General features: G+C 42.5%; 1 protein-coding gene across 7 annotated transcripts in view; it reads left to right on the top strand.

Annotated features, from left to right (window-relative positions):
* COBLL1 (cordon-bleu WH2 repeat protein like 1) overlaps nt 1–13,039 on the top strand; it is a 150,324-nt gene that overhangs the window by 79,556 nt on the left and 57,729 nt on the right. Inside the window, exon 1 of one of the 7 annotated variants that reach the window (XM_084800070.1) lies at nt 12,115–12,146. The exons of the other annotated variants lie outside the window; for them this stretch is intronic. Coding sequence (XP_084656196.1) covers nt 12,130–12,146 — 17 coding nt within the window. The 5' untranslated portion in view covers nt 12,115–12,129. Of the gene's footprint in view, nt 1–12,114; nt 12,147–13,039 lie in introns of those variants that run through there. 7 annotated transcript variants of the gene reach the window in all.

Here is a 13,039-nt window from a genome sequence, read left to right as displayed (position 1 = left end):
ATCTTTTTAACAGGGTCTTTGACATAACTAAGTTTTAAGTTTTGATTTAAGCAGTTTATCAAGACTTTGAAGTTGTTACTTATTTTTAAATCTTTGATAGGTTGTCCATGAGAACCTTTGGCCCAACCTTTGGTTCCAAATACTTTACATCATATGTTTTCATGTAAACACTTAGAAGTTCATGTTTTACACTTATGTTAACATTGGGTTAATTTGTTTCATAGTTTCTGCTTTAGATTGTTTACAGTTCTTCTTGAGACACCATATTCACATAGTTCTCCTAATTAGTCTCTGTCAGACCTTTTAGGTAGGATAATTATTCTGGAAACTTATTTCAAGGGATTTGCTTTTTCCTTCTGACACATTTTTGTGACTTATCCTGACCTGCACCACTCTCCAAGCACTGTGTCCATGAAAGAATGAATAAAGCTGAATATTTACTAAAGTCCAGATTTGATTTTGAGATTGTTACTTCGAAGTAGTTTTTTTTTCCTCCCACTTTGGTTGGCTAACCTATCTTCCTGTGTGCTTCGGAGGTAGTTGGTTCCACTGTTTATTACACACACACACACACACACACACACACACACACACATTTATAAATCTCATTTTTAATTTTTTAGAATTTCTTACCTATTCTGCTTATGAAAACTAACAAAATACTTGAACTATGCCTTTGGATAAATATTTCTTTGCATCTATTTGTTATGTCAGAACCTAATAAAATTATGCATGGATACTTTTTGCCTTTGATCAGCAACGTTTTCTTTGCCTCTTTCTGAGTAAAGTATTCACGCTCTTGAAACATTGAAAATAGATGCACATGTTTAAAATGTTTTTTTTATACTTAAATTTTAGTTTGCTGATAGAAAACATTCTAACTTTTGCCTTATTATCTCTCCCCGTGTCTTTATTAATATAAATAAATTGTCATACCAGCCAGGTTTTCATTTATTTTAATGAATTATTTATTTTTAAAACTCCTTGTCTTAAAAAATTGTACTTATTTACTAGTTTTGCCTGCCTGTATATCTATACACCATATGAATGAATTACAAATAGTTCTAAGTTGTCATGTGAGTGCTAGGAATGGAACCCAGGCCCTGTGGAAGAGGAGTCAGCACTCCTAACCACTAAGGTATCCCTTCAGACAATGATTTTTTACTGCTGTTTAAATAATTCTTTATTTTGTTAATGTGTGTGTGTGCGTGCATGTATGTGCTGGTGTCATGTGGCAGTCAGAGGATGTCTTCATGGATGTAGTTCTCACCTTTCCTCTTTACATGTGTTTTGGGGAGTAAACTCACTCGTTAGGCTCGTATAGAAGATGCTTTTACACACCAGTCCATCTTGCCTGCCCCACCATTCTGTTTTTAGACGGGCTTTTGGACATGCCTGGCCTCTCTCTATGTATCATGCAGTGCAGCAAACACAAGATACGATGGAAGCTCATGAGAAAGGATGTTAGGTCTGGCTGATGCTGACGTCAGCTTCTCGTGGGGCAGGAGCGTGTGACTGGAACTCGATGACTGGAGTATAGCTCAGGGCTTTAGTTTGCTATAGAGAGAAACCATTAGTCATTTTTGTACACATATCCTGAGGGAGGGAGAATAGCTTGTGGTCGAGCCCTGATATTCCAGGTGCTGAAACGAAAGACAATTGTACGGATGCTCAAAATTTGTTATTTTAGTTTGTCAGAAGCGAGTTTACTTCCTAGTGTGTTTGGCAAGTGAGAGAAAGGCACTTGGCAATGGAACCTTCTCCAGATTTCTGATTCCTGGGAACCCCAGAGGAGACTTGTGTCTGAGGACAGGAAGGATTCCCACAGTAGGAGTGAGTCCTGTCCATGTGACTCTTCACCAAACATTGCCTGCAGATTAGCTCAGCCCCTGTGCTCTGACCAAGTCCTAGAGAGCTTGCGTCTGTTTTCAGCGTCGAAACAAAAGTCATGCTCAAATCTTTGAATATGGTGTGACCTACAATCCTCTAAAATACTGTAGTTTAGAAATGCTGAAAGATCGCACAGTGGCCGAGTGCAGTTTAGCCAGGGCTTTACCACCCAGGCGGCTGTGTGCTGTCTCCCCACTGCTAGGGTGAAAGCAGTCTCTGTTGAGGAGGCAGGGGTTGCTGCGCATCTGGAATCTGCTTTGCTGCATACACAGCAGGCCTTATTTAGGTTACCGGTGTCAAGCTTGAGTAGTTTGGCATTCATTTGTGGTTGTACCACAATCTGTGTGCCTTGGGACCCATTTCTTCACGTCTATAAACCATATTTAAAGTGTAATGACAACTGCCTCGTGATATGAAATGTAAAGTTAAAATACATATTCTGCACAAGGCTTAGTGGTGGATATTCATAGGCTGGACTCTTTTTCCTGTGCTACTTGGCCTTTGCTCATTTATGGTTTGTTTTTATTTTGTATGACTCTTTGAGCTCCCACAGGAGTGCTATGCTATAGCTGTTCAGAGCCCTAGCATGAGAGCCAGCAAACTTGGGCTTAAAACTCTGCCCCACCCTGACTGGCCAGGCGACCCTAGGCAGCCTCCCTAACTTTTCCATGCAGAAGCTCCTTCAGTAGCACTCACAGTGTTGTGAAGATGTGCTAACACACATCTGGAAACAATGAAAGGCAATTATTCTTTGTGCTGGATGGTTTGATGTCAACTCAACACAAGCTGTAGTCATCAGAGAGGAGGGAACTCCTGTTGAGTAATGCTTCAATAAGATCAGCCTATAGAAGGCCCGTGGGGATTTTTCTTAATTAGTGGTTGATGTGGGAGGGCCCAGTCCATTGTGGGTAGGGCCACCTCTGAGCAGAGTGTCCTGGGTTCTATAAGAAATCAGGCTAAGCAAGACAAGAGGAGCAAGACAGTAGGCAGCACTTCTCTGTGCTCTCTGCGTCAGCGCCTGCCTGCAGGTTCCTGTCCTGTTTGAGTTTCTTTCATTTGAGGATGAACTGTGATATGGATCTGTAAGCCAAGTAGACTCTTTCTTCTCCAACGTGCTTTGTATATATGGTGTATTGCTACAATAGAGACCCTAAGATTTGCTGCTGCTGCTGCTGTTGCTGCTACTGTTGCTGCTGTTGCTCCTCCTCCTCCTCCTCCTTCTCCTTCTCTTCTTCCTTCTCCTCTTTTGTCATCATCCTCTTCATAGTATTCATCTTCGTTGTATTAGTCTTCGTCATCATCTTCTTCTTCCCTCTTCTCTCTCTCTCTCTTTTTTTTTAAACTGACACAGGTCTTACTACATTATCTGGACTATTATCAAACTTCTGCCTCAACTTCCCGGACCACCATATCTGGATAAGATAGCTTATAACACATTCAGGGGTTTCCTCTCGGGGTATTGGATAACACTATTTTCTTTTATACTCTTGTCGTTTATTGGAATTTGTTCTTGGGACTTAGAAGCTAGTTGGGTAGGTGCTTGGATCCGTGAAGAGAATACCACCCACTGTCTGTATGTTTGCTTTCCTGTGCCAAGTGTCGGGAAAGGACGAGTCGTACGCAGCCTTGGAAGAGGATGGAGAACACAGGATTAGGTTATTCCTTCCTGATACCAATCCTGATTCTCACGGCTGGTCAAGGGACACTATAGCTGAGGCATGGGACTTTCATCCAAACACTGAATAGCAAACAAGTAAATGCATGAGCACTGTGATTTGTAGTAGTGACAGACATGATGAGGGCAGTATCCTGTCGTGAAGGGAGATGCTGGCAGGGTTGAGATTCGCGTCTCTTCTAAGAGGTCTGGGAATAAATCAATATGTTAAATTTTTTTTATTATATTGATTACACATAATAAAGGCTTCACTGTGACATTTTATACAATGTGTAAGGAATTTTACCACCCTCCACACACGTACCATTACTCTCTTCCTCTCCTTAATCCATTCAGGAGGTAATGTTTAACCAAAGTCAGAATGAGTCCAAGGAATAGGTGATTTAATGGTACAGTGCTTGGGAGTGTCTTTGGGTGAGGGAAAGCTGTGCAGAGTCCTCAGATGTGAAGGGACTGGGTCTGCTGGGGAAAGTGAAAAACACCAGTGTGTGTTGTGTATGGAATAGACACCAGGCATGATAGGAAAGCTCATATTTTCTGGGGCTAGCCCCATAGAAGAATCACTTGGAAGGCTGTGGAATGTGGGCCGACCTACCCCTGACCCTGCTGATGTAGTTCTGGAGAAGGAATTTGCCTTTATAAGGCTTCAGACACTGTTGCTGGTGCTCTGAAACCAAAGGGATGAACTCCCTGGGGGCTTTAAAGCCAATGAAAGGACTCTGGGATGCATTGTCAGTGCAAGGCAAACCAGTGGAGAACCAGAGATACTAAACAGACTGGTTGGTGACGTGAGGTGATGGCTGAGTTATCCACATGGTAACAGGGGATCTGGAGCAAGCAACACAGGTTCCCTGCTTCTAGACGAACAAGCCGTCGTTGTTTGGTAATGGATTGCAAGTGGGTAACAGAGGCTGAGAAGAATCAGAGTGGCCCTAGGAGTTTTGCTGGAGTGACTTGGAGGGTTAGTTGGTGTCACTCAGAGGTAGGGAGAGGGTTTTATAAAAATGGAGGTAGGGGAAGAAGATGAAAATTTGGGCTACATAAAGTTGGAGATGCACATGGTACATCCAAGTGAGATGGTCATGAGGACAGTAAGTGATAGCTCAACAGACAGGTATGGGTTGCAGATGTGAATTTGAGAGCCATCTACATGTAGATGACGTTTAAACTGTGGGGATTGATGAAGTTGCCTGGGAGTACAGATGGGAGCAGAGATTAGGAAAGGACAGAAAATAGACAACGATAGAGTGTCTTTGGAGACCGGAGTGACAGTGAAGAAGGAAAGACACAGTGGAATGTACTCTCACCGGAAAGCCCATGGAGGACCCCAGGTGGAGAGCACGGGCAGCTGTGAACCAGTGCTCAGAGGGACGAAGATTTCAGAGCTCATTGTTTGACTTAGACCTGGGAATCAGCTGAGCCCATGTGGTGGGGGTCTCCTTGTGCTGTCCTTCCTTCTTGCCTTTCCAAGCCATGTTGACAGTCCCTCGGGTATGAAGTTAGTCATGTATGTACTCAAGCTGTTCATGGTTCTCCCCAGAGTGCAGTGCTATATCTACTGTGGAACACATTTCATTTAACTAAATCTTCTCTTCCCTCATTATACACCCAGATGGAGAAATGTGAACCTTGGCGGGTCAGTCCCCATTGTATTAGGAGGAGGCAGAGTTGAGGGGCCCCCAAAAATACTGCCAGTTAATTGGATGGAGGTTGCTCACAGTCCATGCTAGGAGACTCCCAGTTAGCACTTTGTACTGGGAGGGTGGGAGTGTTGTTACCTTGGTTCTTAGTCTTGGACTGTAGTAATTCAAAGGCTTTTGTCTTAAGTCATATTTCCATGACTTTGTCTTTAATTGTGAAGCTAACTCTGTAAGAATATTGTGCAACATAATAAAGCACAGGTGCCGTCCAGTTGAGCTGCTGAGAGGCTCACAAAGGAGCAACTGTATCTCCGATGACAGTTTCACTTTATTTGAAATGAAGAAGAGACATTTGATTTGAATTCTGTTATTTTGCTAAATGTTTTTTCTTCTCGATCTTTTATGGGTCTCAGTTCTGACCATAATGGAGTTATGATCATACTAGACACAGAATTTGAAGTGCTCTAGATTAAAAAAAAATGATGAAAAGACTGCTGTTAGCTGTAGGATACCAGTGGAAATCAGAGCAAACAGGCTTTGGTATTTTAAAAATGTATCATTGTGTGTGATGGTTAGTTAGGCTGGATTTAGACACACATAAGAAAAATACTTGTGGGTGTGTCTGTGGTGGTGTTTCCCAAGAGAATAACTGAGAAGGTGGGACCCACCCTGATTGTGGAGCATACTATGCCAGACGATAGAGACTCAGGCAAATTAATAACAAAAAGGGAGAAAGCAAGCCGAATGCCAGTGTTCATCTCTCTCTTTGAGTCCCTGACCATGGGCAGGTACAGTGTGACCATGGCCCCTGCTGCTACAGCTAGTACGATTTTCACAGCCCAGCCTTCACCGTGATGGACCCTCAGACTTTGGGCCAAAATAAACTTTTTCCCCTTAAGTTTGTTCTGCTGCAGAAAAGTAATACAGGTTGGTTGGGTTTTGTTTTGCTTTCTTTTCTCCCACTCCCCGCCCCCACTTCTCTCTCTCTCTCTCTCTCTCTCTCTCTCTCTCTCTCTCTCTCTCTCTCTCTCTCTCTCTCTCTCTGAAAGAAGAGGAATACATGAAAATCCTGAAGGAATACAGTCATTTGGGCCAGCAAGAGGACTCGGCAGGTAGAAACACTTGCTACCAAGCTAATATGTGTTCAGTCTGCAGCACTCACATTTTGGAAGGAGCCAACCAACGCCTGCAAGTTGGCCTCTCTCTGTTGGCATGAATGTTTGTGCCTTTCCACCTCTTTATAAGTAAATACATGTAACTTTTTTTTCAAATTGAAAATGAGCAGTGCCACAGTGATTTATTGTGGCATTGCTAATTTTAAGAATTGATTAAGTTTTCTTCTGATCTGAGGGTTTTTTAAAATCTCAAATATGTTTTCATATCTCTTCTCTTTGTACCTTTTCTAATTCTGATATTTGCCAAGGGTGGCAGCCCCTGATGAGGAGGCAGTAGCAACCATGCTACTGGTGAAAAGAGCCTCTATGAAAAATCCTCCATAGTTTTCTTTAAAAGGCTCAGTTGGGAATCACCTCAGAGACAGAACTCATTGCTTATTGCTCAACGCCGTGAATTTGATCCCGAGTGTCAAAACCAAGCAACCAATGGGAAGTAAGGGGCCTTACAATGACATTAATTATCATTGTAAGATTTATGTTTATTAAGTTATGTGTATGTGTGTTCACATAGGGCCCTTGGACTGCAGTAATCTGGCTGTCAGCAGCAGATACATGTGGGAACCCAACCCAGGTTCTCTGCAAGAGCAGCGTGTGCTTTTACACCATCTCTTCAGCTGTAATTGTAAAACACTAATGGGAACTAGGGCCGGGTGACATGCCCATCAGTTAAAGTGCCTGCTGCTTCTACTTAAAGGTTGGGGTTCAGACCCCAAGAATCAAATATGAAGAAGAGAGGCAGGAGACCGAAGAGCAAACTGGCTACAAGGACTGGCTGTATCTGTGAACTCTGCGAGATGCTGCTTCAATAATGAGGTGGAAGAGCAGAGGAGGATGACTCCTGCCATTCACTTTGGGTCTCCATGCACACCTGCACACATACTGACATACACACCACGTGTGATAGATGCTAATAAAGACTCGTGTTTGTAGGCAGTAGTTAGTATTGAAGACCTGTGTCTGGCTGGCTCCCTTCTGTCTCCCCTTTTCCCTCCCCTTCTTCCCGCCCTTCCTCTTCATTACTTGACCTTTCTCTGTTCAGATAACCTATAATTTATATTTGACTATTTTTTTTACTGAGCTTCGGGACATTCCTTTTCTTTGCTGCTTCATGTCCTGTAGTCAAAACATGGACTCCAAGAGAAGTCAGTATGTTAAACAAAAAGTGTTTGCATCTTTCTGCTGATAAATGAAAGGTCATGTAAGTTAAAGTATTAAAAGCTGTTTAGGATTCAGGCCAAACCCAGGCCTCCTGCTGGTATTCTTTTCACTGGATTAGGTGATGGAGGATGGAGTAAGTGAACCAGAGAGACGCACCCCACAGTCTGTGAATGGGCCACGTTTGGAGCCAACACTAGCTGGCAGGACACGCTCTGCCTAGGAAGTCCTGCTTTGCAAACTCCAGGAGCTGAGTCACTTTCTCTGCTCTCCTAAGCTCTCTTTGGGCCTCCTCCCCACTCTCACACAGCCACTTCCAGCTGCTGTTCATTGCTCTAGTTTTCAAGGTGACCCATCTGCTTGGTGACACTTCTTTTTGCTTGTGTACCTCCATACTTTCCCTTTTGGGTTGATACTGTTGAGAGAATCTTAGTCTCATGGACTTAGTGTCCAAGGTACTTCCATGCTTAGTGACAAACATGAGACAGATGCTTTGTTGATTAAAACAGTCAATGGAGTCTGGAAGATATTCTTGAGAGCGGTTCCATGTAAAACAGCACTTTCCACCAGCCCGTGGATTGTTCTGTAATTGGCTTATGTGAGTAACTCAAGATGGAGCTTCATCTTAGACTTAGAGTGCATTAGGATGCAAGACAGCAGCTCCCATCACACAATGCCAAAATGTGAGCATTTGTTTTGGGTCTAGTAAACCATGCAGGAAGCTTTCCTTCTCTGGACACGAAAGGGTTGTAGTTAGATGAAGATGCTGAAGCTGAGGAGAGTAGTAAAAATGAACACCAGGAAAGCAACACATCGGACTGGTTGTGGTGAGCTCTGATCTGCTCATGATACAGTGCCCACGGGGGCTATAGTGATTGGACCTATATTGCTAAGAAAAGGGATTTTGAGTTCCAGAGAACTGAAGGAAATGTGACTCACAAAACTGGGGAGATTTGGAGAGCCTTTTCTAATTCATTTTTTTATTGTTGTTATAAAAGGAATTTTCCAATCACTGTACTTTCTGATTAGTTTTTGCTTATGTGTAAGTAGGCTATTGACCTAAGCATTATACCTTTGTCCTAAGGCACTTCATTGAATCCTCTCACGTTTTCAGCTGATTCACTGACTGTTTTATCTCCTTTCTCTTCTCTGTGCAGTTTCGCCATAGTGTACAAGTCTAAGAAGTACTGCTTTTCTTTTATGGCTTCATTTGCTTTCTCTCCCAGAAATACAAATCGTTTCTAGTCACTTCCAGCACATTTAGATTTCTGCATCCAAATCCAGTACATTGATATTTCCCCACATATGAAAACTTTCTGCTTCCCAGGATAGTTAGATTCTCTCGTCACGACAGCAGTACTTTATACAGGAGCTTCAACCGTCATCAGAATTTATGTTGATTTTGCATGCCCATCAGCCCTGTAGGCCATGCCTTTGGAAGTCATATATCTGAATCCTTCATCTTAAGGATTCTTCAGGTACAGAAACTATCTATTATAGTATAAGTGCTTGTGAAATAGGAATAGCCGTTTTTATTTTAGTTGTAAACTATGAAAGAAGGTTTTCCTAAATATAAATCTGGTTTTATGACTAAAAGTTAAAGGCTAGTTATTTTAGCCACCTAATTTACAAAGAACCACTTTTGTCTTTTTACTGCAGTGCTCAAATGCTTGGGGTTATAAATTGTAAAATTCGAAAATACTGAGTTAGGAGAATGGTATATTTATCTTGTGTGCCTTTTCTACTTTCTCAGGAAATAGAGAATTAAAAATTATATCTTTCCTGGGAGGAAATGAGTAGTATTCTTCTAAGGCAGTTAGTTTAAAAATACATTTTGTGTGCAAAAGTGTTTTGCTCTGTGCATGCCTGCTGCTCATAGAGAACAAAAGAGGGAACCAGATCTGAAGCGAGAGTTACTGATGTTTGTTAGCTGCCATGTGGGTTCTGGGAATCTATCCCAGGTCCTCTGAAAGAGCAGCCAGCGCTCTTATCTCTGAGCCATTTCTCTGGAACTATAATTATTGTTTTCTAAGGTAACATTTTCAAAGTGTTAAAATTAGCGTGATTTAAATATTAACTAAACATATGTTGTTAGTTATATTTTTTCCACATTTCATTTCTTAAAGACCATCGCACCATCTAACAGTTTCTGTAAGAACCGTTTTCAGGAAGTCTATTGTTTATAATTTGAAGTAGCCTCTTTGTCCTCTTGACACTGAAGATATTTATTAGTGTGATTATTTGCAGAATTTATTGGAGCCAGTTTATAATGTATGAAATGACTGTATTTGTCACTCTTCCTGTTACGACAAAATAGCTATCCGAAGCAACTTCAGAAAGGATGGCCCACCATGGCAGGGGAGGCCGGCACTGTCCTTGGTCAGGAAGCAGAGGGAGATGCCTGTGCACGCTCCAGCTCAGCTTTTCTTTCTTGGATTTGCTTTAAGCTTTCAGCCCTTGGAATGGTGCCACCCACACAAGGGTTTCCCCTTCCTCTCTCAGGTAAACCTTTCAAGAAACACTTTCACAGGCTCACCCACTGGCCTGTCTCATTGGTGAGTCTACGCTTGATCTTATTTTTAGCCAAAACACAAAGAAGTGATTCCTGCTTAGGTAATTTTAAATCCACCCATATTAATTGTGAATATTAACCAATTATGAGTCTACGTCTTGTTAACTTGATAATCAAACAGTTTTTAAGCCATAACCCTACACACTTAGGTCTTCAAAGGCTTATGGCTATTTCATAGTACAAAAGGCATTTGGCTCATCTGTAAGAATTGCAAAATATTAACAGTTCTAGCATTGTTCAAAAGTCCAAAGTGTCTTATGAGACACTTTGTAAGGCCATGTAACGTAAAAAATAAAATAAAATAAATTTAAAAATACATTATTTCTTCCAGTATACAACAGGACAGTGTAAACAAACACATTCCAAAGTGGAGGAATAGAGACAAAGAAAGGAAGAGACAAAAGCCTTAGGAAACCAGGTAGGGAAAATTGAAATCCTCAATTTCATGTCCAGATATGGGGCTTGTGATGGCATCACTGCAGTAGACTTGGGCAGACTAAGTCCTCCAGTTCTGCCACCTACAGCATCCATAGTGCCTACCTTGGACTGGCTCCACTCTGTGCCTGCAGCTTTCTTTAGTGGCCATCCAATGGCACGGACATTCCCAGCATAGTAAGTTAGTCACTGTAGTTTAGGCATCATCTTCACAGTGTCACACGACAGTATTTCTGGCTTTCTGCAACCATGATGTAAACCACCACTGTCCCATAGTTTTCGCATCTTATGCGCTTATACAACCAACGCCTGGTGCTGGGTGTTCCCTAGTTCTTGCTGCCAACTCAAGAGTCTGGACTCCATAGCTACACTGGCCTTGGTGTTCTGTGGCTGTCAATACTAGGAATGTATGTTTTCCTCAGTAATTGTTTATAAGTACGGACTCTCTTCAACAGGGGAGACGGTCAGTGGCATTTTCAATTCAGGATCTCTCTTTTCAAACTAATTTGCACTTCTAAAAGTTGGTGCCTTCCTTAGATGGGGTCTTGCTCTTGGGACGTCTCTCCTGTTACCCAGTAAAGAGCACAGCTTACTCTTTAATGGCACTGATTAGTCTCCATATTGCTGCTTCGTGTGCCTGAAGCCTGTCTGGACCTTTCACCATACTCAGGTTCCTTTCCTTGCTAACCTGCACACTTTTAAATTTCTGCCGTCAATCTCACATAAACCGCAATAAATAGAGTGAGCAAATACTAGGCCACAACCTGAATGTTTTCGCCGTAAAATTTGCTAGGCTGCATAACTCAGTCCGTTGCTTTCAGCCTCCCTCAGGTTTTCAGAATGCAGCCAGACTCGCTGCCAGAACATACCCTGGATGGCCTCTAAGCCAGGTCCTGATAGAGTCCTGTTCGTCGCAGAAACCTCCAGAGCCTGACCTTTACTGCCTGGATTTCTGAAGGCATTCTGGTCTTCTGAAGTCCTGAATGGCCCTTTCAGCTCTGCTTGGGCTTCTCTGACCTGTAGCTCCGAAGCCTTCCTCCTACAGAGCAGTTTTACAGGTCTGCAAACCACAGAGGTTGGAAAGTTAGTGGGGGGCTTTTGTTTGTTTCTGTTTCTTGTTTTCATATTACAACAAAGTGCCCGAGAAAAGCTATGGAGAGTGTATTTTGGCTCCCAGTTTGCCAGTATATTCTGTCAGGGTGAGGAAGTCATGGTTATTAGGATTCTAGGGCAGTGGTCAGTGCTCGTGTTCCCGCCCTTTCTCCTTCCTATGTAGTCGATTGGGACCCCAGCCTTCCGGAAGGTGGTGCCTACATTCATGGTGGACCTTTCCTGCCTCAGTTAAATTAGTCTGAAAAGGCGCACTGGGTAGCAGTCATGCCCAGATGTGTGTCTTACAGACAGTGAGGGAGTTCATTGTTCAACGCTAGGAGCAGCACAAAACACAGCCACTTACAGCTGTCTTTCTTGTTTTCTGGTATTACAAATTCAGAGTGATGATCTGGTAATCCGGTAGAAGTAGAAAAAGATTGAGAGATCCAGCTACAAACACTGCATCAATTCAAGGAAGAAAGACATTCTCTGTGCATGTTTGGGACCAGAGGGTAAGCTAAGCTAGACTGTAAAGGATAGATAAGGTTTATCTGGATAGAGAAGTAGGGCACACTAGGCTGGAAAGAAAGGAGGAAAGGCTCAGAGGAGCCACTGTGAGGCGTACGGTGCAGCAGTCCATCCTGAGTCATTGTTAATACGTTATCACATCAAAGAAAATGATATCCTTAATGTGGTAGGACGGAACACATCTACTGAGCTGGGTGAAGGCTGATATAGAATTTCTTTACCATGTCTCTCTCTTTTTTTTAAAGTGTGTGTTCATTTTAGGCTGATAGCTCTGGGTTTCACAAGGATGTTTTCTTACATATGTATGATGCCACTCTCATTTTGCCCGCATTTCCCGTGTTCTTCTCTCTCCCCCGTCTCCCATGAATCATGTTCATTCACATAGACAGGTCTTTTTTTTCCCCCTACCTTTAGGTCATATACACAGAAATGATTTTGTATGTCTATATAAAATCTAGGATCCACAAATGGGTGGAAATGTGTGTTACTACTTGTCCTCTTGAGTCAGATTTCACTTAATATTATGATCTTCAGTTGCATGAGTTTCACTGCAAGAGAGAGCTCATTCTATTCTGGAGGCATTATGTGCATACATGCCTGCTTTCTGTGTGCGTTCCTGTTGATGGACACCTGAGGTGATCCCACAGTGTGGCTGTTTGAGTAGTGGTGCAGTAACCATCCTTGAGCAAGGATCTCTGCGATATGTTGACTTAAGAGCCCTTGGAGTGAACAGCTGGACGTGGCACAGCTGGGTCATACTGCCTGTCAGAACCTTCACATAGATTCCCAAAGTGTTTTGACTGCATTACAGCCATGCTTACTGCTCGTAAAGCTCCTTTTCCTGTGGAGCTTAACAGTGTCTATTGTTTTATTTTCT

Source organism: Acomys minous, assembly GCF_964271855.1.
Source record: "Acomys minous genome assembly, chromosome: 10".
Classification (NCBI taxonomy): Eukaryota; Metazoa; Chordata; class Mammalia; order Rodentia; family Muridae; genus Acomys; species Acomys minous.
This window is presented reverse-complemented; position numbering and strand designations above follow the sequence as displayed.